The sequence below is a fragment of the Alexandromys fortis genome, unplaced genomic scaffold (genome assembly GCF_014885135.2).
Source record: "Alexandromys fortis isolate MF-2015 unplaced genomic scaffold, M_Fortis_MF-2015_v1.1 scaffold_10, whole genome shotgun sequence".
In the NCBI taxonomy this organism is placed as follows: domain Eukaryota; kingdom Metazoa; phylum Chordata; class Mammalia; order Rodentia; family Cricetidae; genus Alexandromys; species Alexandromys fortis.
Genome location: NW_026067895.1, coordinates 20,962,845 through 20,988,175, shown reverse-complemented (window position 1 = coordinate 20,988,175; position 25,331 = coordinate 20,962,845). Strand labels below are relative to the sequence as shown.

Below are 25,331 nucleotides of genomic sequence, written 5' to 3'. Positions count from 1 at the left end.
AGAAGCATGGAATCTCAGCGTCAGTCAATCTCCTCATCTATTACACAGCGGTTTTCCTGTATGAATTAGAAACCCAGACTGTTAGTAAAGATGTTTTTCGTTTTGCCGTGGCTTTAGGAGGAAGAAATCATCGACTGGTGGAGTAAATTTTATGCTTCTTCGGGGGAGCATGAAAAATGTGGGCAGTATATTCAGAAAGGCTATTCCAAACTCAAGGTACTTGGACCTATGTCTGCGGGTGGGGAAAAGCTGGTCCCAGCATGCATAAGGCCCTGGGTTTAAAAGGCCTCATGGTGGGTACTGATGGAGAGGGGCCAGGAGTGTCTCCTGAAGAGCCCTCTTGCAACAGGTTCGCCTTTGCCAAGTACCAGGACTTGAGGAAAGCTGCTGAGTTATAGTTGCGTGACTGTCCCTTTGGGGCTTGGGGGCATCTGGCAGAAGTCTAGGAATGGGTTGGTACCATACTAATTAGGCCAACAATTATCCAGAATTGTTTGGCTCAGGGAGACCCAGAAGTCACAGTGTCCTTGCAAAGCCATTGATGTCAGCATGCTTCATTTTGTCTTGTGAACAGTGACCAGTTTTGCTAAAGGAAAAGTTGATTCTGTTACATGTATGTGTCCCTGGTTGTCACATCATAACCATAGGCACACCTGTGCAGGAGGAGGCTGCAGCACCAGGCAGGGGTGGCCATCTGGACATCATAACCATAGGCACACCTGTGCGGGAGGAGGCTGCAGTGCCAGGCAGGGGTGGCCATCTGGACTATTCTGATCCATGCTCTGAGTTTTTCAGTTCTCCATTCAGGTGCTAACTTTGTCAGCTGCAAATCCAAGTCAGAGCAAGGTATAGGAGAAAAATAAAATTAAATGAGAAACATCTAGTTGTTAAAATCATCCCTCTATCAAAGTATAAGGACCCGTATCCTTGCTTGTTGATGCCGTGATATATTTGTGTGGCTTAAGTAACACCAGCACGTAAGTTATCACATTGAAACCGGATGAGACTGAGCTGAGGGGAAAGACTCATGTTCCGTCTTCCTCTCCTCCCTGACTCCCTCCTTCCTCTCTCTCCTTCCAGTCCATCTTTATTGCTTGTCTTTTTAAAAATCAAAATATAACTGGTATGCCATTAAGTGATCTTTCCACCAAGTTTCAATGTTGTGCACACCTGTGCTAAGCAGGGCAAGGGGAAAGACCATTTTCACACACAGAAAGTTCCTCTGGGCCCCCCTTCAAGCCAGTCCCCGTGAGCGCAGCCTGCTGGTGAACCACTGATCTGGCTTCTACCATGTTACGTTGGCTCTGTCTGCTTGTGTGCTCCATATAACTGGAATCACACCTTGTTACATCCTGCGTTTGGCTCCATTGGTCCCATACTCTGCTGCTGAGACTTACCGTGTTGTTGTGGTATTAAGAGTTTTTCTCTTCTTGCTGACTAGTATTGGATTAGACTGGGTTGGGGGTGGGTCAGCTCCACACTCTATCTTACCTCCACCCCCCCTCTCCATCCTCTCTCTTTCCTCCCTTTTCCTCCCTCTCTCCCTCTCCACAGTTTGTTAACTCATTCTCCTGACACTGTGGGCATTCTTGAACCACAAGGACTTCTTTCTGTTTCTCTTTGGTAAATTCCTAGAATCACCATTTCTGGGCCATAGGATAAGTGGATATTTAAATCCCTAGAGGAAGCGTAGCGTTTTCCCAAGAGGTTGGTTTTTGCTGCCCCCACCAGTGAGTGAGTGTCCCACGTGTTTCCTCGCATCCTCCTGCTTTTTGGTACTCAGTCCCGTTGACTTGAGACTCTGCCTGTGTTTTAATGAGAAACTGAGACTCTGTTGTGGTTTCCAGATCTATGACTGTGAACTGGAGGATGTAGCTGAATTTGAGGGCCTGACGGATTTCTCAGATACCTTCAAGTTGTACAGAGGCAAGTCCGACGAGAACGAAGACCCGTCTGTGGTAGGAGAGTTCAAAGTGAGTCAGATATGTGTCTGCGTCCTGTTTCAAATTCATCTTCACTGCTTTTGTGGATCATGGAGGGAAGACGTCTGCAGCACAACAGTATTGGATTAGACCGTCCTTTGCCCTCTGCTGGGGGGAAAAGCTGCCCACAGGAAAGGGGCAAAGGGAAGCCAGGGTGTGCTTTTCCCTGCTTGGGTCAGCCAGCCTTGAATCTGCCAGGCCTAACTCTTTCCAAGACCTACTTTCTCCTCTGCACTTCTGCCCTCAGGGATTTTTATAGTAGGATCATATGGCAAGTTCCCAGGCCAAGCTCCTCACCACCTTTCTCCTTCCAACCAGTGTGCAGCCAAATCTGATCCCTGTCTGAATGGCTTAAGCACACCTCTTGGTTTCCCAGCTCAGGTCTCAGCTCCCTCCAAAGCCGAGCAGGCCTTTCGCAAGCCCTGTGTCCCTCCAGCATGGAAGAACCACTCCCAAGTCCCAAACACACCTTGCAAGCCCTCTTGGACGGATGCGCAGAGCCTTGGGCCAGGCCCCTCTTCCTTCCCTGGATGCCCTTCCTTTCCTCTCTGTGGTCTGACCAAGCCCTGCTCCTGCTTTAAGCCAGCTCGAATGTCAGTGTTTGTCAAGAGTCCCCTGGTTGCTTTGGGCAGCATGACTCACCCATGCTCTGGGCTCCCACAGGTCTGGGTTCACTGCCTGTTAAGTTTGATTGCTGCTTCTCCTCCCCAGCACACTTGGCAGAGCCAGGGCACCTAACACTGCCTTGTCCTAATCCTTTGCCAATGGCAGACATGGCTAATGGATCAGAGGATTACACCCGACACAGGGTCTCAAATCCTCCTTGCCCTAGCCTCCCACTAAGCCAACAATAGGGCATAGAGTCAGACTAATCTCGCATCTTGTGCCACACTCTGGTTCTAGAGTTTTGGGTCCTCCACACCCAGTATTCAGTGGCTGCTTGCTTCATGACATGTTCCTTAATGCAGCTGGCCAGAACAAAGGCCCAAACATCCTAATCCCAACTCCGATGCCTTTCCCTGCACGATGGATTTCCCTGGGAGTGGGTCCCAGGCAGGTAGGGCTGACACAGAAAGGGAGCCACCTTCGTACTCCACTGGGCTACTCCCATCTCCAAAATAATCTCAACTCCTTACCTCTTTGCCACCTCCTTCCGTCACACTGACCAGTCACCTCCACTTCCTGTCCAGGTTATCACCTGCTTCCTAATCGGCCCTCTTCTGAAATGATGGCTATAGAACTCCGTCACATTCCCTACTGGACTCACCCAAGAGCCAATGCATGTTGTTTCTTCCACAAACACAGATCCACATCGCCCAACTGTTGTGATATGGAGGGGACCCTGTGTGCTCTAAAGAGGGAGCCATTTCCTAAGAACCCTCTACTCAGTGGCCAGGGCCTTTGAAGTCATCAGTATGTGTCTCTCTCTCTTTCTCTCAGGGTTCCTTCCGAATCTATCCCCTGCCCGATGACCCCAGTGTGCCAGCTCCTCCCAGGCAGTTTCGGGAACTGCCTGACAGTGTTCCGCAGGAATGCACGGTTAGGATCTACATTGTTCAAGGCTTAGAGCTCCAGCCCCAGGACAACAATGGCCTGGTAAGAGTTTGGGTGTGGGGCCTTCTCCTGTAGCAGGATAATTACAGTCATCAGCCATGGTAATTGTCACCTTCTTTCTCGCTGGGCGTCTGTTATCTCACTAGGAGAAAGATACTCTAGCAAAACAATGTGTGCAGGAGGATTGTCCCCATGGGGATTTACCTAAGAGCTTTGGGGGGATGCTTAGGGCTCTTTAGTTCATCCTTCTCATGTTACCGATGTGACCCGGGACAAGATTTGCTCCAGTCACAAGCCCAGCCTGAGCAGAGCCAGGTCACCCCTACCTCCACCCCACCCCACCTTCTCACCCACACAGTTGCTCTGAAGGTACGCTGGCTCCCTGCCACCCAGAGGAGAACCTTGCACCCAGCTCATCCCAGGCCCTCGGGTGCCCCAGCACCTCCTTTGTCATCCGTGGGGAGTAGCGAGACAAGCCGAGTCTATCCCCGAGATTGACTTCAGTTTGCCCCCGCGATGATATAACATCTCACCCGTCTTGTCTCCACAGTGTGATCCTTACATCAAAATAACCCTGGGCAAAAAAGTCATTGAAGACAGAGACCATTACATTCCCAACACTCTCAACCCAGTGTTCGGCAGGTAACCAACAGTTCAAAGCATTCCTCCCTCACGAAAGGTGCCCTGCCCTGTTCGAGGCGCTCATACTGGGGGCAGGTAGCCATGTCCTCCTCAGGGAAACAGGCAGAAGTAGAAGGACTGGGAAGGACCATGAGGAAAAAAGGTCAAAAAATGAGTGTCTCTGCATCAAGATCTGTCCCAAGTCTTTGGGTAGAAAGCAAGGCCCCATAGGACATTAAGCATTGGGGGCGGTTGGAGTAGGGGGCTCAACTGCCACTAAATCCCGTTTTCGCTTCCAGAGGCTAGAGTGAGCTGTTTCCTGGACTAGCTCTCTCCTTGTGATCCAGTGACCATGTCACTGAGAGGAGGGTGCAAAGGGACAGGACAGAGAATCTGCTTTATGGGTCTTTAATGTCCCCAAGATCCTTAACACGGCATCATTTTCTTTGTAGTTACAACCTTGACTTGATTCTGGCTATAACATCTATATTTTTAAACATTTTTATTTATGTCATTTCTGTGAACATGTGTGTGTGTGTGCATGTGGCAGTCGGGAACCCTCCTTCTACTATGTAGGTCCCAGGAATTGATCTCAGGTCGTCAGGCTTGGCAGCAGGAGCCTTTGCCCAAGAGTCATCTTATCAGCCCCATTGCATAAATCTTGTCAGAGATGATTGTTGAGTAAAACCAGCATTAATCAGCTGTAAGCACTTTCCATATTCAGTAACAATTAATTTTCTGAGCATTCAGAGTGAGCGGGTCCTCTGCTGAGCCATTTATAGAAGACGTCTCAGAAAATCTCACGAAGCTCTGAAGGGAACAGAAAGAGGCCCAGAGAGAATGTGTGCCTAATGTTCTCCTGGCCATAGGCAGAGGTCGCACTTGAACCCATGCCTTATGACCCCAGTGTCTCCTTGGCACCAGCACCGCACTCTGTCCTGTCCAGGTCTCATTTTCTCCAGCATTAGACTCTCTGACCGGGCATGACAGGGTTAGGAGCCCTGTATCTCAGGTGAAGACACAAGTCCCCACAGCTCTGTCAACAAACTGCAAGACCAGTGACAGAGACAGAAGGGGCCAGCTCCACAGCTGCTGCTCCAGGCTTTCCCAGAGCCCTTGGCAGTACTTCATACTCAGAGCAAAGCTACCCTCTGTAGAGAAATGTTTGTTGTGCCGGACATGTGAGGAAGGGCTGGGAGAAGATTCCGTGACCAGCTGTGCAAGCGTGAGGACGGGGGTTTGGATCCCCAACTCTTACATCTGTAAAATGGGTGGAGGGCAGAGGCTGTGGCTAAGATGTGGCCACAGGATTCTGAGAGTCCAAATTCCATCCCTGAAATCCTTGGAAGAGAGAGAGAGAGAGAGAGAGAGAGAGAGAGAGAGAGAGAGAGAGAGAGAATCAGAGGCAGCTGTGCACATCTGTAATCCCAACACTTGTGTAGCCAGATGTAAGGAGACAGAAAAATCATCCAGAAACTTTCTGGCCAGCTAGCGTGCAGTGTGCAGCACAGAACAGAAACAAGAGAGAACCAACCGCAAAAGGGTGAGAGGCAAGAACTGACCCCCAAAAGCTGCCCTTTGACCCTAACCCATGCACATAATGCCCCCCCCAATATTAAGAACTAAAAATATTTGTTTTGGGGCTTTGTTGTTGTTGTTTTGTTTGTTTGTTTTGGTTTTTCTAGATAGGGTTTCTTTAGCTGTCCTAGAACTAGCTCTTGTAGACCAGGCTAACCTCGAACTCACAGTGATTTACCTACCTCTGCCTCCCGAGTGCTGGGATTAAAGGTGTGCACCACCACCACCCGACTTTGTTCTTAATTGTTTTTTTTTAAAAAAAGGTGAATGAAAAGGAAGATATTCTGGTTTCCACATGCACAAATGAGCACAACAGTTTGCATATATGTATACATGCACACACACAGGGGAGGGGGGGCATTATTCTCCCAAAATTTTGCTAAGTGGGAGAGCACTGTTTCTGTCTGCCCTCTGCCCTACCTACTCATTACTTTATGCCTCACATATATTCCTCTTTGTCTTTTTATGCCTCTCTGTGTCTGTGTCTCTCATACATGCTTATATGTATACACACACACACACATGCATGCATGTCCTCACACATACACAGATGCACAAATCTTGGTCATCCAGTTTTTAGATTCAAACAAACCATCCTCACAGGCAGGAACATACGTGTACAAAGGACCACCCACTTGGCCCCCAGCATGTGTGTATACATGCGCACACACGCATACCCTCAGACACCTGCACACGAACACCCTCCATGTTGCGTACCCCTAGGCTGAGTGCCGGGCCCAGGGAGGGGAGGTAAATCCTCTGGCACAGCAATGTGATCATTTTCCCTTTCTTCCACTGATCCAGCCCCAAGGTCTAGACAGGAAAAGGCACGCAGGGCAGGAAGGAGGGCTCCGTGCAAAGGGAAGCAGGCAGAGTCAGCTTTGAAGGCAGAAAGGCGGCCCTGTCTGAATGGCCTGTTTCAGAGCTGCCAGCACAAGCTTAACAAAGCGGCAGGAAAGTCTTTCTCAGAGCCATCCTGGGAGTAGGGATGCTGTCAGGCTCTGCCAGGCCAGTGGCTGTCTAGGGGGATGCACAGACTTCCGTCCATCCAGCTGGTGACCCTAGGCCGGGGCCTCAGTCTTGGGAAGTGGCTTGTTTCTCAGCAGAGAGACTCTGGGACAGGGCTTGAGAAAGAAGCCGCATGTCCTGTGTTCTTGGCCATTGCTCATTCTGGCTTCTCTAGATCACATTAAACTCCCGAATGCTGTCCTCTGACCTCCGTGTGCGGGTTGTGGTGCCCACACTTACCCACACGCCATCCACACAATAATAATAAACCAAAAGATTTCTTTAAAAAAATTGATATCTCATGGGAGAAGAACATTCCTTAGTCAAACCAGAACACCCAAGATACTTGGAGTTTTGTTTTGTTTCCCTTGAGACAGGATCTCACTGTAGAATCCTGGCCATTCTAGAACTCACTATGTAGGCCAGGCTGGCATCAAATTTACAGCAACCCTCTCCTGTCTCTAGAATGTTGTGATTAGAGGAGTGCACACCATGCCCAGCTTACTGCTTTTCTTTTTATTGTTGTTTTTTGTTTGTTTGTTTGTTTGTTTGTTTTGAGACAGGGTCTTTGTACATAACTTGGCTATTCTGGAACTCAACATGTAGACCAGGCTGACCTGCAGCTCACAGAGATCCACCTGTCTCTGCCTCCCAACCACTGGCACTAAACGTGTATGGCACAGCACTCGGCTAGCGTGTGTGTGTGTGTGTGTGTGTGTGTGTGTGTGTGTATGGGTACTTGAGCTGCGTGCATGTCTGCATATTGTCTGCACCTGGTGCCCACACTGGCTTTGAGGCTTTGTGTGTAATTATGACACAAATAACCCTTTCCCTGTAGTCACCTGCCTGCCTGGAACCTTAGGGCAGCTGCTGCCTCTGGAGCGGTCTCTGAGATTGTTGCAGGAGACACTCAGGAGGCTTTCTTCCAGGGTGCCATTGAACACTCCTTCCTGGCTCACTGGACAAAAGTCTGTCCAACCAGAGTGTAACAAGAACAAGAGGAAGCCCAGAGGGGGCGGGGGGGGGGGGGAACGAGACCTTGCACAGTTTTCCTTCAGTTAAATGTACTGAGCACCTGGAAATAAGAGGGATCCCTCCGGGAACAACACGATACTAAGGCTAAGCCCTGCCTGTCTGCTGCTGATATGGGCAGCCAGCACCCAAAGTTCGCCCACCAATATGATAGCTGTTGAGTTATCTCTCCACATCTCAGAAACATTTGCATTCTAATGTGGATTCCATAGAAAAGGTTTAAGAACTGAATGAAGTCTGTGGCAGGACCAGAGGTCCTGGCAGGCCCCCTACATGGCACACTAGGCAAGTTCATGCATGCCCCCCCTGTGTTCTTCCGAGAGATGGGTCAAGTTGTTTCCTGGGGCAGGCGACCCTGATGAGCAGAGTACAGAATGAAGTGGTGTATAGACAAACGGCTGTAGATCAGGTGCCTTATCCATCTTCCTGGAGAGAGGAGAAAGGTGTCCCAGGTGGTAATACTAAGATTAACGATATGATGTATTATTATTGTATCCTAAGCTTTAATCAATCCTCTCTTACTGAAGGTTTCCTAGACGTCTCTTTGCTTGGTTCTTAGAATAGGTGATGAGAGTTGGTAGGATCGTTTTGCAGAGGAGAAAACTGAGCAGAGAGGCTAGCTAAATGAGTGTCGTAGCTGGAATCGGAACATAGGTAATCAATCCGGGCTCTTCTGAGTGAGCGTGCACTCTTGTTGTTTTATTACTAGTGTCTACCGTTCATCACTTCTCCCTACCCACACCAGTTGTCCTCCCCAAACACCACCTCCCCAAACACCACCACCACTTGGCAATTCTTCGTTTGAGTCTTGGTTTCTGGAGCCACACAGAAGGCCCCTGATCATTCTATATGTGCGGGTCTTTTTTTTCTTCCTAGAATGTATGAACTGAGCTGCTACTTGCCTCAAGACAAAGACCTGAAAATCTCTGTCTATGACTATGACACCTTAACCCGAGATGAGAAGGTGGGAGAAACGATCATCGACCTGGAGAACCGCTTCCTTTCCCGGTTCGGGTCTCACTGCGGCCTTCCCGAGCAGTACTGTGTGTAAGTTGCTTCCCCGTGAGTGGGGGGGGGGGGCTGCTGTACCCAAGGCTCTCCCCTGGGGAGGCTGTGAGACTCTGGCTCCCTTGGTGCCTCGCTTCAGTGTGCCACGGCTCTTTCAATCCATCGAGTGTCATTTTTAACAAAATTATCTGAGGATGACCTAGGGCCACCACATTGCCTTGTTCATATGATAGTCTGTTGTGTTGGTCGCTGGAGCAGAGCAGAGCCGTGCATATGACACAGCTGTCATCAGTGCTCTGAGATCCAGTCTCTCTCCTGTTCCTGAGCTCCTGATGCCAGGGACTTAGGCTAGCCAGGTGTCATGGCATGGATTCGCTAGCTTTTAGAAACAGCGATTGATTGTTAACTACCAACTATCCACCGTCCAACTCCCCCCCCCCCAGCAAGGATTTTATGCCCAGTGTCCCCTGCTGCTAACCAGTGGCTCTCTGAGCATCCAATGAGACTGCAAATCACTTCTGGTTTTTTAATTTGCCTCTCTGGCTATGGTGATCCCAGGTTCCTCATTTTTGTTAAGGAGGGAACTGGACATAAAAAAACACAATGAGTTGGCTGAAGCCAAAGTACTGTATGGGTTTTATACCTCTGAGAGAGGTGTCCAGAAGACACCACGTGTAGACCTGTCCCTCCCCAACTAGATGTGTGCCCTTGGACAGAGGTGCACTTGTGTGGAACACTGTGCACCTGGAGTAACTCCAGACCTGTCCACAGTTCTGGAGTCAACACCTGGAGAGATCAGCTGAGACCAACACAGTTGCTTCAAAATGTAGCCAGGTTCAAAGGCTTCCCACCCCCAGTCCTTTCCGAAGACGGAAGCAGGATCAGATACGGAGGACGAGACTACCATCTGGACGAATTTGGTGAGCACAAAGCTATGGTTGTAAAGCACAATGTGATGATCTGCTTCTGTTGCTGCGTGGGGGAGGGGAGCGTGAGCCAAGGCAGCACCTGATAATCCCATGAGAGACCCTATGTCTGACCTGACCTAAACAAAAGCCACAGGTGTCCCAATGGACACGTTTTCTTATCTTCCAATTTTCCTGTAATACATAATCAGTTCAGCAATGTTCCAATGAAGCCGGGCGGTGGTGGCGCAGGCCTTTAATCCCAGCACTCGGGAGACAGAGGCAGGCAGATCTCTGGGAGTTCAAGGCCAGCCTGGTCTACAAGAGCTAGTTCCAGGACAGGAACCAAAAAGCTACGGAGAAACCCTGTCTCAAAAAAATCCAAAAATAAATAAATAAATAAATAAATAAATAAATAAATAAATAAATAATGTTCCAATGACAGTGAAAGGGATTCCACCCCAAAGAGAGTCCATCACAGACAGGTGCTGGTAATACTTGGGAGGAAGAGGCAGGCAGATCTCTGAGTTCAAGGCCAGCCTTATCTACAGAGCAAGTACCAAGACAGCCAGGACTACACAGAGAAATCCTGTCTCAAAAGACAGAAGAGAGACAGAGACTGAGACAGAGAGAAAGAGACAGAGAGAGAGAGAGACAGAGAGAGAGAGACAGAGAGAGAGAGAGAGAGTTCTAGCTGAACTTGGTCTCATGGCCACATCTGACTAGTCGCAAGGGAGGCTAGGAAATAAGATGGTTGCGAGAGCCTGTGCTACAAAAGTAAATACAAACTATCCCCCCATTCTAGTATGCTCTGTGCTCTGCTAATGGCAGAATACAAGGCAGGTGTGAGCCTCAGTAGGCAAGGCCCCATAGCCAGGAGCTGTTTGTATCCATTTAGTCCCGTACAAATTCATGCTGACGCTGTGCATACTGGTACATACTGGTGACGCCTGACTATTTTTTTTTTTTTTTTTACAAAGTTTGGGATGATATGCTGCAAGTTGATGGGGACTGGATTATTCCTGACTCTTCCTCCCTAACTCAATGTGACTTTGCATTCCAGAAGCCAACAAAACCCTGCACCAGCACCTCGGGGCCCCTGAAGAGCGTCTTGCCCTCCATATTCTCAGGACTCAGGGGCTGGTCCCTGAGCATGTGGAGACAAGGACTTTGCACAGCACCTTCCAACCCAACATTTCCCAGGTAAAGGGGGGACCCACCACCTGCTCATCAAATGCAGTGGTGATCACTGATGGGCTTGCCTCTTGAGACATGCCTTCATCCTTTTAAATACATAAGAAACAAAAAAAAAAGAAACTCAAACTAGTTTCATCCCGAAGGAGTTTATTGCAAAGATTTTCAGGGATCTCGTTACACACCCACAAGAGATTATCTACGATTCAAAACCAACTCAAGCCAGGGTCTCCCTTTGTCTTTGTTTCTGTTTCTGGCGCTGGCGAATCCTTTCATTGCTGCTGCCACCTTCCTCTGAGTCTGTGTGTCGCGGAGCCCTGCGTACTTACTTCTGTGTTGTGTATTCAGGGACCGGGTGTCCCAATCCGTGTAACCAGGAGAACAAACTAAGCTTGGTCTGACTTGGTGACTTGGGGTAGAGGTACCACCTGAGTCTAGAGAGTCAAGGAAGCAGGGGCACAGTATGAAAACTGTAGTAGGTCAAAGGGACCGTGCAAGTCAAGCCCCAGAAAATGGGCCTAGTTTCTGGAGGAGCAAAGTGAGACACATTCAAATACAAAGTAATCCACATAGAAGCTTCGGATAGTGGATGCTTCCAGGCTGTGTCTGCAGAGATTTAGGTACCAGAGGCCTGGAGTAAAGCCAGGAGTGTGAATTCTAATCCACACCTCGAGGGACTCTGGTATGAGTAACTAGGAACTCACACTTTAATAAATATTAATTTACTAGAGGCAAATATCATCAGTACCTACTATAAGACTATAGACATGCTTGTTTTGTTTTGTTTGTTTTTATTTTTTTTTCCAAGACAAGGTTTCTCTGGGTAACATCCCTGGCCTGGCTGTCCTTTTACCACTCAGAAGTGGCCATGGCTTCTAGATAACTGTCACATTTGCTTTTATCCTGTGCTACATTTCGATTTCTTGTTCTTATTCCTTCTCCTTTCTGCTCGAAGCCTATTTATTCTGCCCGCCTGCCTCCCACCCATCAATCCTAGATGGAGCCTGGAGAGTTGACCAAGTGAGGAAGCTTTCTTCCTGAGAAGGTTCCAGCCCGCCTTCGCTCCTGCCTGCAGCCTTAGACTCAGACTGCGGCTTAATCTTAGGCGACGCCTGGATGCCTAATGTCCTGTGGTGTGCCTGATGTATGGCGGAGCCCTGAGCCTAGAGATTAGTTGGAAAAGCATCAGGATCATAGTAAAATATATTCCTTTTCAAGGGTTCCAGGTAATTCATTTTGATCGCAATGCCTTGGGAAGCCAATCCAGTGGTTTCCTTGGCAAACTTCTCAAAGACCAGTCTATGTTTGTCTGAAGGCAGAGTCCATACAAGATCCAAAAATAATGTAGAGACTATAAATTGATTTGAATGGTTGGATAGTTTTTTTTTTTTTTTTAACTGGCATTTGTACCTGTCTGGAAGAATATTCCAGTGGAGCAGAAAGGCTCGGTCCATAGTAGTCAAAGATCAGACCAGGGCCTCACCAAGATGGCAGCACAAATGTCAGAACAGGCCCTGCCCCTTCTCTCATGAGCTTCTCTTCTGGCGTGGTGGCAGTGCTAACCTATGGAATATTCCTTTTCTGGAGACCGAGTTATTGTTTTAGAATCGCCTCACAGAACTAGGTTGTTTTCTCTTACGAAGTTCATTGCCATTTTTGTCACTGAGGTAAGCGGGAAGCCTACTGGGATTGAGACTGAATCTGGTAAGCAATGTGACAGCAAAGAGAGGGGCAGCATGAGGGGGAGGACTTGGTTTTAAATGCTTGAGAGTGTGTGTGTGTGTGTGTGTGTGTGTGTGTATGTGTGTGCGCACGCGCGCATACACACATGTGTGTGTTTGCAATAGCAGCTGGGTTAGTAATAGGAAGCCCCTCATTTTTATTAACAGAGTAATTTGGGGCCACAATACAAACGGGTGAATGAGCTCTATCTCTCTTGGGGTGAGAATGGAAAGCGAGTGGCCTAAATCACACTGTAGACTAGCTTAACCTTGGTTTGCTCTTTCATCCATTACAGCCTTCCATGTGGAGTAATAAATCAGCAAGTCCGCAGAAGTGGTTTCTTTTAAGAAATGGGATGGAAGAAATGATTTTATAGCTCAGTGGCAGAGGGCTCTCATAGCGTGTGGGAAGACGACCTGGGGTCCATGCTCAGTGCTGCCAAAAGCAAAGGAAAACCGTGGTTTCTCCCATATGTGACACCCGCCTTCTTTCCTCTGTGTATGGTTTAGGGGAAACTTCAGATGTGGGTGGATGTCTTCCCCAAAAGTTTAGGACCACCAGGCCCCCCTTTCAACATCACTCCCAGGAAAGCAAAGAAGTAAGTAAGCCTAAGACGGGGGTTCCCTGGAGCCGGGACTCCGTCCAGGACCAGAAGCAGCATTCTTCCAAAATGCGTTGTGTTCCAGGTACTTCCTGCGTGTCATCATCTGGAACACCAAGGACGTCATCTTGGATGAGAAGAGCATCACAGGGGAGGACATGAGCGACATCTACGTCAAAGGGTGAGGACAGCAAACAGACTCCCACAAGCTGGGGAGTGAAATCCTCCTTCACTAGGCGCCCTGTTGGAGGTGCCCACCCATGTGTTCTTGGTATGACCTGCTATGGGAGTGCCTGGACAGCAAAATGCAGAAGGGGCAGAGAAGAAAAATCAGTCTAGACGGTGTCTGGGGGTAGGATTCCCTCTCAGCTCTCAACTGTGAGAACTGATAAACATTTCTTTATCCCTCTTTATTTAATCGTTTTTTGCTAAGCAGAGTTACTTCTGAGACTCCTTAGCTACGTAGTTGCTTATTTCTTTTTGATATTGCAGACAACCAGCCTTAAGAACCCAATAAAGCTCCCCAAATTTCCTTCCTATACACGTTATTGCCCATAGACAGTGTTTGTGAAAAGCAGGCAACATTGGTAGGTTTTTAAGAAATACTGCATCCCACTGACTTTAGCTGGATGTCTTTCTCCGATGTGAAAAATGCTGTGCTTACTATTTTCTTACTTGTTTGATCCCATTCCAGGCGGTCCGTGTTGTTAGTTTCTGCTCTGCCATGATCATAGGTCCATAGATGCTGAGAATGGTACTGTGTGGTGAGAAACAACCCGTCTTCGTAGTCAGACCCCCTGTATAAGAATCCTGGCATTGTCCCTGCTAGCCAGGGAAAGTCAGACAATGGGCAGCTACTCGCCTGTGCAGTGAAGATAATGATAGCGCTACTTCCTGGAGATAGCTAGAAGATTCCAGGACTCACGGCGTGTAGTTTAGCCCCTGGCAGCTGGCGGGCATTACGTGGGTGTTAGAATTATTGCTCTTCCACAGGGACCGAGTTCTTCCTTCCTTGATATGTAGGAGATAAGACGTGTTGAAATGTGATCTATTCATCAGCGAGAACAAAGTGCCTTCGTGATCCCTAGTGAACTTCAATCACAGCTGAGTTAAAGACGTAATGACTGTCATTCAGACGCGTGTAAGCTTCATCAGGTTCTCAATTACTGTTTGCCGTTTCAGGGCGTCATTACCATTCCCCCAGGAAAACTAATCCCAGCTAATTAGAGCTATGCAAATTTACTTGACTGTCATAAGAATTTTTTTTTTTCTTTTCAAATCAAGGCAACAAACAAAGCATTGATGGGCTGAGATAAAACTAGCGGAAGAATAAAACTCAGCCTAAAGTAGTTTGTAAAGTCTGGAATTACATTCTGAACACCAGGACTGGGAGTCCAGCTCAGAGGTAGCAGGGCTCCCTAGACTGAGACTCTGGGGACATTCAGCTATGAGTTGGTTGCTTACTTATTAGTTTGTTTTTTAGATGGATCTCCTATAGCCAAGGATGGCTTTGAACTTTTGATCCTCCTGCCTCTGTCTCCCAAGTATTGGGATTACAAGTGTAGATCACCATTGTGTGCTTGGGGCTGAAACCCAGGGCTTTGTGCATGCTGGGCGAGTACTCTTACCAACTGAGCTAAGAATCAGGGTTTGCTCTCCAGAACTGCAGAGAGGGGGAGAGGGATCTAAATATTATACGTGAAAAAGGTGACTGATACATAAATGCAATGCCTAACCAACATGACACACGTTGACGTTACCTATGAAGTGATACATGCTTGTACCCAAGCACATGTAATGAAAGTATTTGCCTAATTAACATTAAGATTAAAATTAAAATGAGAGAAGCCTTACCAAAAAAAAAAGAGGTGGGGGTGGGGAGCAAGAGAGAAAAAGCCAAAGAGACTGAGAAGTCTTGGGTCAGATGATGGTGAAGTTTTAGGGCTGGGTCAAAAGGTAAAGCTACCAGGGTCATATTAAAAAAAAAAAAGTGGACTCTTCAGTAAATTAGTTTAAAAGTTAACAGTCAAATAGAACCGTGGTGCCTGGGAGGATGAAGGGGATTATGGTAGGGCAGGGGAGTGAGGAGATAAGGGGAAAGGTTGGGTACAGGGGTGTGGGCGTGTCCTGGAGGTCTAGCTCTCTACCACTGAATTTCTAACACCCAGTCTCGGGAATCTTCCCAGTGATTTATCTAGAGAGTTAATTAATCAGTGAAAGAGAATGCTCAGGTAGTTGACTGTTGCTGTCGCTGACAATGGGGCTTAAGGCTAGCAAATGACATTATCAGCTCCATAGTCAGAAGGAGAATAGCAGAGTGGACTTTGAATTAGACGACCTGGGAGTGCAGACCCATGACCTGCTATGAGTCTTAAATCACTTCCGGAATTCCGTTTCTACTGGGAGGAATGAAATGACACCAAGTGCCTAGGTCATAGGTAAAAATCGGAAGGCTGAGATGAGGAGCCATTTCTCTGAGCTATGACCTCTAACTCTGTCAAGGACAGGTGGGACCCCAGGGTCCAAAGCTTCACAGCCAGGCTCTCCTTGCTGCAGATCTAGGAGCTGGTTCTTCTCAAAGTTGGAATTAAAGGTGTGCTCCACCACACCAGGCCAGGCTGGAAAACAGTTCTTAGTTTCAAAACAGAAGCAGGCAGATGCGACAGCGGCTTCCTTCTGGACACATTCGTTCGTTCCGTCAACAGGGAGTTTATCTTATATCCACTCCGTGCCAGGCACAAGCAAAAAGAAATGTTTCCAACGGTCTAAGTTAATACACTGTTGACGGAGAGGGCTCTTCTCAGTGAGACGCCTGGAAATAACAGCTTGCCTCTTCCTTGCCGGGCTCATTAATAAGATCATAGTAAATTTTGAGAATAATAAAAAAGGAAGCTGCAAGATTACTTGCTTGGTGCCTCTTTTTGTTTGCTTAAGTTAAATATGGGGAAGGAGACGCTGAAATTTTGAGCTAACTTGCATTGGTGGAACCTACCAGCCCCGATGATAGACGCTAATGAGTCATAGCTGTGAAGCCCCAAATCATAGCCAGCCAGCTACAGCTTACCCAAAATAGAAGCTACATTGTTGATGATATTTTCCAGAAAATTTCACCTTAGCTCTGCTAACTACAGTCTAAAGGGTTTCCTGCTTTGGTTTTAAAGGAATTCTATTTTATTTGGCTCCAACCTGGGTTGGATGCGACTCGCCTCCATAAATCACTCCAGGCCTGTGGATCCCTGGAACCTGCCCAGAGAAAGGGCCTTGCCGCTGCTCTCCTCCCCTAATCACGGCGCAGTTTTGCAGTCAGATCCCTTGTCAATCACCGCAAACTGACTCCGTTTGCCTCTGCTTTACAGCTGGATTTCCGGCAGCGAAGACAACAAGCAGAAAACAGATGTCCACTACAGGTCCCTGGATGGCGAAGGCAATTTTAACTGGAGATTTGTTTTCCCGTTTGACTACCTCCCGGCTGAGCAGCTCTGTATCGTGGCTAAAAAAGTAAGCCTTGAAAGATGTGGGCAGAATGTGGACATTTTTGGGTCTGCTTGACTCTGAGACTCCAAGGAGGTCGGGCTTGCCCGGGACCTGGGAGGTCACCGAGTCCAGCTCCCTCTTGGTACAGACAAGGAATCTGAGACCCACAGAGAGTAAAGCCTTGCCCATGGTCGCATAGCCCCAACAGGGATTTATTTGTATAGTTATGATTATGAGGAATACCGCTTCCTTTCTGCTACCTGTTAGCAAGTCAAGAGACAGGGCAAGACAATGGCTTTTGTATCACTGTACACATGTGTTCTGTATGGAACGAAGAGATGGCTACTCTCCATCTTAGGCCAAATACAAGCCAAGTATTAGAGGTGAGGCGTCCCTTTTGCTGCCCTGGTTAAGCCACGGTATCTGCATTCCCTCACTCAGAAACACTTCCAGGAGGGTTGAAGGCCCCGGTGGACTTAATTAGACAGACTTTCGGTTACAGAACTTAGACCAAAAGAAGTGATTTATTGGTTCCCATTCCTAACCAGTCCAGCGTTGGCTCATTTTAAGAACGTTTGGAGCCCACGTAGAAGCAATGTCTTTGGAAACTGGTCCCACATTCTTCTCCCTCTGCTCTCCGTCCTCTATGGACCTCACTTCCAGGCAGGCTCTTCCCTGGAGGAGGAAGCATGGTAGCCGGCAGCCCAGGCCATCACCCATCTTCCCAGCAAACCACCACAAATAAAAGGGAGTGTCAGAACTGACATCCTAGAACTGGAACCAGGGCCTCTGCCTACCGGAGACTTGTGTCCCTCCCCGAACCAACAACCACTGTGGCCCGGGAGGAAGTGCTCAGGCCAAGCACTGGGATTAGAGATGGGGGTCAGTCTTTGGCTACTCCACCATCCCACCCCACCCCTGCCCAGACTGTACTAACTGGGGAACGAAGAGGTTCTCCAAGGAAAGTCCTGGTCCTGAGACCTTGGTAAACAAACCTATGATCTCAGTAGGCCTCTGGTCCCATCCCTACCTTCCATCTCTCGTCATATCTGCTCATATCACCTTCCCTACACCCTACAAAGCTGTACCTGCCCTGAGTCCCCTTGCCTCTGGTAGCCCTGCCCACTGTGGATGCTGTAAGTGAACACTTCCTATGCCAGGTGGAATGGAGCCTACAGAGGGACTTTCCAGAGGTTCAGAGGCTCAAAATGATGTCGACTTTGTATCCTTTCAGACACGAAAGCACTGTGGGACAGAGATGGGGATGTTTGGGGTCAGGCCTGAGAGGTGCTTCCTTTTCCTTTTTAACCCACATCTGTGGCTATACCTCTCTTCCCTCCGTGGTGCTTAGAGCATAACCCCACACTTAGGACAGCCAGTCAGGGACTAGCCGTGTGGGCTTCCGGAGCCCCTGGAGCTATCCCTAAGAAGGAGAGCCTTCCAAGAGTATGAAAAATGAGGGACAACCCCACGGTCTTTCACATTTCCAAATCACTGGTGGAATTCCTGAGCTGCCCAGGCCAAAGGAACTCAGGTGGAACTGGCAGTGGAGGTATAGTCTTAACTAGTGTCTGGGCTCAAGCAGGGACTAGAGGTGGGAACTTGGCTGTCTGTGTGTGCCTACCTTCAACGAGAAGGATCGGAGGGTTTTAAGCGACCACAAGTATATAAAAGTCCATGATATTTTCCAAAAGCTAAAAATCCTGGGACATTTTAATATCTGTATTGAAACAAAAGCAGAATCTGAGCCCTAGATTAAACCCACTGCAAATGGGTACAATGAAACTGTCAATCAAGCCTTGGAGATGGGGGTGGGAGTTTGCCCAATGGGGATAAAGGCCCAGTGATGACACTGTGGGCTGGCCCACACCTAGCTTCAGGAGGGCCACAGTGGTGATCAGGGGACGGGAGTGGCAGCAGGAAGTCACACTGATAGGAATACGTGAGAACCCTGCTGTTTGGGAACTTCCTAGGACATCCTTGTTGTCACCCACTGGTGGCTTTGAGGCTGCCTAGGGAGTCTGTTGGTCTACTAAATACCAGAGGAAGGTCAGGCTGCCCCACAAGGTGTGGGGGTGGAGGCCCCAGTCTTATCGCGCAGTCTGCGGCTAAAGTGAGGGTCCCTGAGCCCACTGACCATGCCCATGTGAACCGTCTGTGTCTCTCCCCATTTTAGGAGCATTTCTGGAGCATTGATCAAACAGAATTTCGCGTGCCCCCTCGACTGATCATTCAGATATGGGACAACGACAAGTTTTCCCTGGATGACTACTTGGGTACGGCTCACGTCACCATCACTCCTCTAACGCGGAGACCAATTACAATCTGGGAACACCTGTAATGGGGGAGGCGGGGATGTGCTCACTGACTGGGTGTCCTCCAAGGGGTGTGGTCTGCTCGTGAAAGCCTCCCTTTTTCACCAGCTCTACTCGCTCTGCAGGCCTCACTGGTAAGCTAGAAAGATAAGTACTGTGCTTGCCTAGGGAGAGCCAAGAGTTCAGTTCTCGGGACTGCACAGACAGGGGATGGTGCTACATGCCTTTAACCCCAGCACTTGGGAGGGGGAGGCAGTAGGCTTAGGCTCAGGCATTCAAGGCTGTCCTTGGCCATATAGTGAATTAGAGACCGGCCTGGGCACAGGGAAGTTGCCACAGCTCTGCCTCCACTTTCAAGCAGCCCGCGCTCTCTCTTCTTGGTACTTCGGAACCATCTTTACGAGTTCGCTCCTCGCTCTCAGCAGTTCCCAATGTCCTCTGTGCCTCCTTCTTCCCTCCTCCCCTACGCTGTTCTTTTCCTTAAGCCCACCCTCCTCTGGCCTCGAAGCCCTCATCGCATGTACCCTACCTAATCTTTCTTGTTCTCCCTTCTACATTTTAAACCCAAGCATTCCCAGGTCTCAGAAGGCCTCCCGATTCTTCTGCAGTCCTCCTACCCCAGTGATGTAAGCCCTGGCACTTCAGCTGATGCTGAAGTTCAACTTTTGCCTATCATCTAACCATGTAAGGCTCCTAAACCAGGAACAATAAGTGGGGCCTCTCACAGCCCTTCACAAAGACCTACGTGAAGCTATCCAGGGGCTAGAGAGTAAATCCCTCCTCCCAGCCCACAGCAGAAAGTGTGTCTCTCCAGACACCCTGATCCTGGCTGGGATTTCTCATTTCCTGGTGGGGATTTTTGGGTGAATTATGTTCTTTCAAGCTCCCGTTTCTGGGGTCACTCCAGGAGAGAGCTGTACCAGAATGTTCCAAGGAGCATCCTGTGTTCCATGCACCTAATTGTCTTTCCCCAAAGGCAATGAACGACCTCTGGCCAGGGTAGCTCAAAACCACAACTAGTACCTCTCAAAATACAAAGGCCCTGAGCTCAGTGGAAATTTTATGTGTAGATGTTTAGTCGATCGGGGTTTATAGAAGAACTGTTTATGCCCATGCCTTTGAGAAAGAAAGCATGGCGTCCTCTGTGAGACACTGAGCAGCGAAAAGCTGTTTCTTCTGCCATCTCCCATCCTATCTGGAAGGAATTTAAACATCTAGCATGATCCGTTTCACTAACTCACCCATTACCTGTTCGCAATCACCGTGTCCCCTGTACAAGAATGTTCTGTTCACCTGAGAACAATAGCGTAGCCACTTGAAGCTCATCTGGACCTCATGTTGTGTTTCTGGGGCCAGGTTTCCTGGAACTTGACTTACATCACACGATCATCCCCGCCAAGTCAGCAGAGAAGTGCAGTTTGGACATGATCCCCGACCTCAAAGCCATGGACCCCCTTAAAGCTAAGACGGCCTCACTCTTTGAGCAGAAATCCATGAAAGGATGGTGGCCGTGCTACATGGACAAAGACGGCGCCCGTGTGATGGCTGTATGAGTATTTTCTGGCTGGGTATTATTTCTATGCCTTATCAGTAGACTTACTCGGGATGAGGGGATAAAGACAGAAGAGGCTGTGGGTGTGTGCTCGGGGTTGGGGGAAGGGCGTGGGTTAGAAAGATGGGAACCAGGAACCAAGGTGATGCTGTATCTTCTTAGGGTTCCTTTACAGGGAGCTTACTGTGTGCTGAGCAGTGAGAATAGGAAGTGGAGTTCCCAATGTGAGCTTTTCACATCCTAAAGAGGAAAGGGTAAGGGTGCTGAAACCAAGTCCAGACCTTACAAGCATCTTGGAGGATTCAAGATAATAAGCTTTGGAAAGAAAGCGCAGCGTAGCTCACCATGTTGCCAGTGCCACCTCACACAGTACTGATGGTTACTAGGTTACATCTGTGAGCCAGGTAACATGTCGCCAATGCTACCTCACACAGTACTGATGGTTCCTAGCTAACATGTGTGAGCCAGGTAACAGGGTAACTGTCTCACGTGTGTGATCTCATGTCTAAACTAGCTTACCAGTCCATGTTAATTGCATATTAGTGGGGATGGGTGGGAGGTACAGTATGTGCTGATCAAAGGCTTCCTCCCTTTTCTCCTTACCCACCACACGCCCTTTCTCATCTGTAGGCTGCATTGTGGGTACAGAGCGAGCGCTCACATAGGAGAGCATATCTTGTCTGGCTAATCCATCCCCAGAAGTTTCCAGTGCTTTCTTTCTCTACCCTGTCTTCAGGAAGCCATTGATGTGGACTTTCTGTTACCATAGAGATTAGTTTTCACGTTATCTTCTTAGACTCTGCTGACAGGCCTTTGAGGTAGACTCAATCCTCATTTTATGGATTCAAGCAAACCTGAGAGATAAAGCCCCTGGCAGGGTCAGGCCTTCAGTTTCACCTGGTATAAAAACAGGGGCACTGTCCAGGCCTCTCCTCATAAATGACCTCTGTGTCTGCATTTCACAGGTTGTTGGGGACAGAGATGGTCTATCTGGGTCCTAAAATATCAACTGCAAGTTAATGAGGGCTGGGTATTAAAGTCACCTGTTGTGCCGGCACATACTTAATACCAGCCCTTTGGAGGGATTAGCCAGACAGAGGTGGGCAGATCTCTGTGAGTTTGAGGCCAGCCTGGTCTACATGGTGAATTCCAGGCCAGAGCTACATAGTAAGGCCTTGTCTCCAAAAAGAAAAAAAAAAAAAAGGTTAGATAGAATGTTAGACCTTTTTTGACCTTAGAGCCCTCAGCCACAAATTCAGACAATGGCACCTTTCTCAGGATGCCACGAGCGGTCTACAGGTTATCCACACAGAACTGCTCCCTGTGTGGATGCGCGTGCAGGGGCCTGTCAGCAGAGAAGCAGCCTCCATCCTCCCACTGATGCAGCTACGACACCTTGAGTTCCCACCAAGCACAAGTTCTGTGACAGATTGATGTGGGAATGCCAAAACCACAGGGACGCGGGAGAAAGAGAGCGCGAGGTGGGAGACTGATTTGTCCTCTTGGTTTCCCACACGGCGGTGGTTCAGAAACACATGGGAGAGGAAATGGGAAGCAGTCTCAGGAGGAAAATTTGAGGCAATCTAAGGATTGCTTTACAAGAATAAAAATTGTAGCTTGGGGAATATTCCTCGGGTTGAAGTAAAAATATTTGTGAAACGTGATGTCATGTGTTTAACCTGCTCTGCTTTACTGAAGGGGAAAGTCGAGATGACACTGGAGGTCCTCAACGAGAGGGAGGCAGACGAGAGGCCAGCCGGGAAGGGGCGGAATGAACCCAACATGAACCCCAAACTTGACCCACCAAAGTGAGAGGCCTTCTTTGTTCTGTGTGTTGTCTGGTCCCCAAACACCTGCAGTTCGAAAGCCCCCCTTCCAGTTGGCTTAATGGGCTGGATTAGCTATTGGCCTTCTAATTTCGTTCTTCACAGTGGGCCGGGGGCGGGGGGGGGGGGGGGGGGGGGGGAATGGGGCGGTAGGTGCTGTGGTCTCATTTTAACCATTCACCTTCCCCATTAAGCCAGAGTTCGATATCCTCAGCATCTTAAGGAACGGGTGTGGGGACCTGAGCTATTCCCAGCCAACTACAGAGGCTAACAAAGGAGAGCTACCCGGAGGCTGGGAAGGTGGTGGGCACAGTAGGAAAGGGGAGGCTGAAACTGCTCCTTCAACTGTAGCTTGTCCCAAATTTATTAATTCACGATTCTTGAACTGCTACAGTCTGGTAGACAGTCCTTTGTGAGTTAAGGAGGGGAACTATGTCTTGCCTTGCAGCCGACCGGAAACCTCCTTCCTCTGGTTCACGAACCCCTGCAAGACTATGCGCTTCATCGTGTGGCGCCGGTTCAAGTGGGTGATCATCGGCCTGAGCCTGTTGCTCATTCTGCTGCTGTTCGTGGCTGTGCTCCTGTACTCATTGCCGGTACGACTCGGCTTCTACAACCCTGAGGCGCCATAGACACCGGGCAGCGACCCTATCACAGCCCCTCTGCTTTTGAAAGTCTAACATACTATCCAGTGCTAGAAACTGCATCCTTAGGTTTTAACGAGATACCACAAACTATTATGGTCTAAACAAACCAAGCAACAAAAACCCACTGGCTTTAAGAACTCTAGGAGAAAGGCCCCAAGCCTCTGTCCGTATTTGTCTAGGTTCTGGGCAGTGTTTCCAGGTGATTTAATGTGTGTGTGTGTGTGTGTGTGTGTGTGTGTGTGTGTGTGTGTGTGTGCTAACCATGCATACACGTGTGGAGACCAGAAGTCAATGTGCAGTGTCTCCCTCTGACCTTTGCCACCTTATTTTTTTTTTTTTTTTTGTGATGGGGGCCCTCACTAACCTGGAGCTTCTGCTAGGATGGCTAGTCAGAGAGCATGGAGATCCTCTTGTCTCTGCTGTCTGTCTGTACATCGAAGCCACCATTTCCTGATAGGATGTGAGTGCTGGGGATCCGGACTCAGGTCCTTGTGACCCACAAAGCCATCTCACCAGCCCCCTGCTTCCACCTTTCTTGTCCCAAACAATTCTGTACCCAAACTCCGGGTCCAGACACTGGTGGTCCCCAAGACCTCAACAAACCCCACACTCCACTCCAAACAGTTACTGCCTTTGCCTCTCTGGGTCCCTGTACCCACATTTTGTTTTGCAAAATCTTGTTCTCAATGATCCATTTCACAAATAGCTACTCCTTAAATTTCTTCCAATCACCTTAGTTATAAACAAGAGCCCGAATTGAAGGTTTGGCTGTGTGCATAGATGCTGTGCTCTTATTTCTCCATTCAGGGGATGCGTGGAGCATCTAGTTAAAATGCAGAGATGAGAAGAAGCTGTCCGAGGGAAGGCAGAATGAATACATACTGGCAGTGTGGACGGGAAGGTCTTAGCTAGGAGCCCGCTGCTAAGGACATTCTCCCCAGGGAAGCAGTTTAGTCACTGGAGAAGGGGTGGTCCAGGCAGAGCAAGCCATGAGCAGAGGCAAAGCGCATAGCTCTGGATGGAGCAGCAGACATCCCAAGGCTCTTTCTCCAACTCACTTCCATCATCCTGTAGCTCCTGTAGGTTCTGAGTTTGGAGACACCGTCATGCGGACACAGCAGCATCTCTATGCCTGGCTCCTATCTTCCCCTGTGTAATAGTTTCAGAGTTGACTCTGAGTATATGTACAGTGTTTTCTGGTTGTAGGTTATACAATCTGTCTTGACTATTTAAAAAGAAACTCCATATAGTTATTTTTTCATGATTTAAATTCTATTTTTAAAAAACTCCATATAGTTATTTCTTCATAATTTAAATTCTATCCATGGTGTCACTCAGAGAATGATAGTGTTTAGAGACAGTTGGGACTTGACGGGCACTCAGTAGGCAGAGGGAGGCCAGGGGTAGCTCTGAAGCCTGCCCAGCCATGCTAAAGAATGGCATGTCAGACTGAGAAGTCACGTCTCCAAGTAGTCACACAATTTCTGTCTCTCTTTCAGAACTATTTATCGATGAAGATCGTGAGGCCAAACGCATAATGAAAGCAGAGCCTTCAATCAGGCAGCAGTGAAGAGCTGCCTCACACACTGAAGTGTGATTTCAAGACCAAGACCACCCCAGGTCGGTGTGTTAAAAACTTCACCAAGACTTGTCAGTTTTTAACAGGTCTAAATCCTAAAAGGTCAGATAACAGGCTGCCTTCTTATCCTGTTATCTTTTTAAAGTATTAAAAAACTTTATTTTCTAAGTTTTAAGACTATTTTCTGAGTATTTTTAAGGTGGCTGGTTCCATTTTAAAACTATCTTTCTATGTGCTTTCCATTTTACGATTCAAGTTTGGGAAATCACTGAAATGAATTTGAAATGGTCTGTGTCTTCATGTCATATGTTTCCTATTTGTAATCAAGAGAAAGAACCTCCATTATAAGAGGTAGCGGGGATGGTTAGAACAGCTCTTATTGGTGCTGCAGCCATCGTTGTGGGATTCCGTGCGGACAAGTGCCATGAAACTCTTTGCAACCTCAGTGACAAATGCAAATAAAAGTATCTCACCTGGTACACATGGATGTGTGTCCTCTGTTCTGACCAAGTGAGGAGAGAGGCAGGTTCAGTTCCTCCTGTCCTAGTGGGCAAAATGCCACGGCATTCCACTTGACCAAAAGCCCTTTACGAGCATGCTGCCAACTTGGGCCAGCGGGTCCAATAATACAGCTACCAGTTATGAATAGTGTGGTAGCAGCCTGCCACCCTGTTTTCAAGGCTCTGTGTGTGCCACTCAGTGAATCTGCAGTGTAGCCCATAAATTTAGGGCA

At 48.4% G+C, this 25,331-nt stretch overlaps 1 protein-coding gene across 2 annotated transcripts in view; it reads left to right on the top strand.

The window, feature by feature from the left end:
- Myof (myoferlin) overlaps positions 1-25,077 on the top strand; it is a 137,485-nt gene extending 112,408 nt beyond the window's left edge. For both annotated transcript variants that reach the window (XM_050157674.1, XM_050157668.1), the window contains 15 exons: positions 118-216; positions 1,848-1,973; positions 3,423-3,578; positions 4,087-4,178; positions 8,652-8,822; positions 9,555-9,703; positions 10,752-10,891; positions 13,114-13,202; positions 13,291-13,386; positions 16,562-16,703; positions 18,856-18,955; positions 20,351-20,541; positions 22,245-22,354; positions 22,821-22,968; positions 24,519-25,077. In XM_050157674.1, the coding sequence (XP_050013631.1) occupies positions 118-216; positions 1,848-1,973; positions 3,423-3,578; positions 4,087-4,178; positions 8,652-8,822; positions 9,555-9,703; positions 10,752-10,891; positions 13,114-13,202; positions 13,291-13,386; positions 16,562-16,703; positions 18,856-18,955; positions 20,351-20,541; positions 22,245-22,354; positions 22,821-22,968; positions 24,519-24,557 (1,848 nt within the window). In that variant the 3' untranslated portion in view covers positions 24,558-25,077. The remainder of the gene's footprint in view (positions 1-117; positions 217-1,847; positions 1,974-3,422; positions 3,579-4,086; positions 4,179-8,651; positions 8,823-9,554; positions 9,704-10,751; positions 10,892-13,113; positions 13,203-13,290; positions 13,387-16,561; positions 16,704-18,855; positions 18,956-20,350; positions 20,542-22,244; positions 22,355-22,820; positions 22,969-24,518) is intronic.
- Positions 25,078-25,331: the final 254 nt, after the last annotated feature.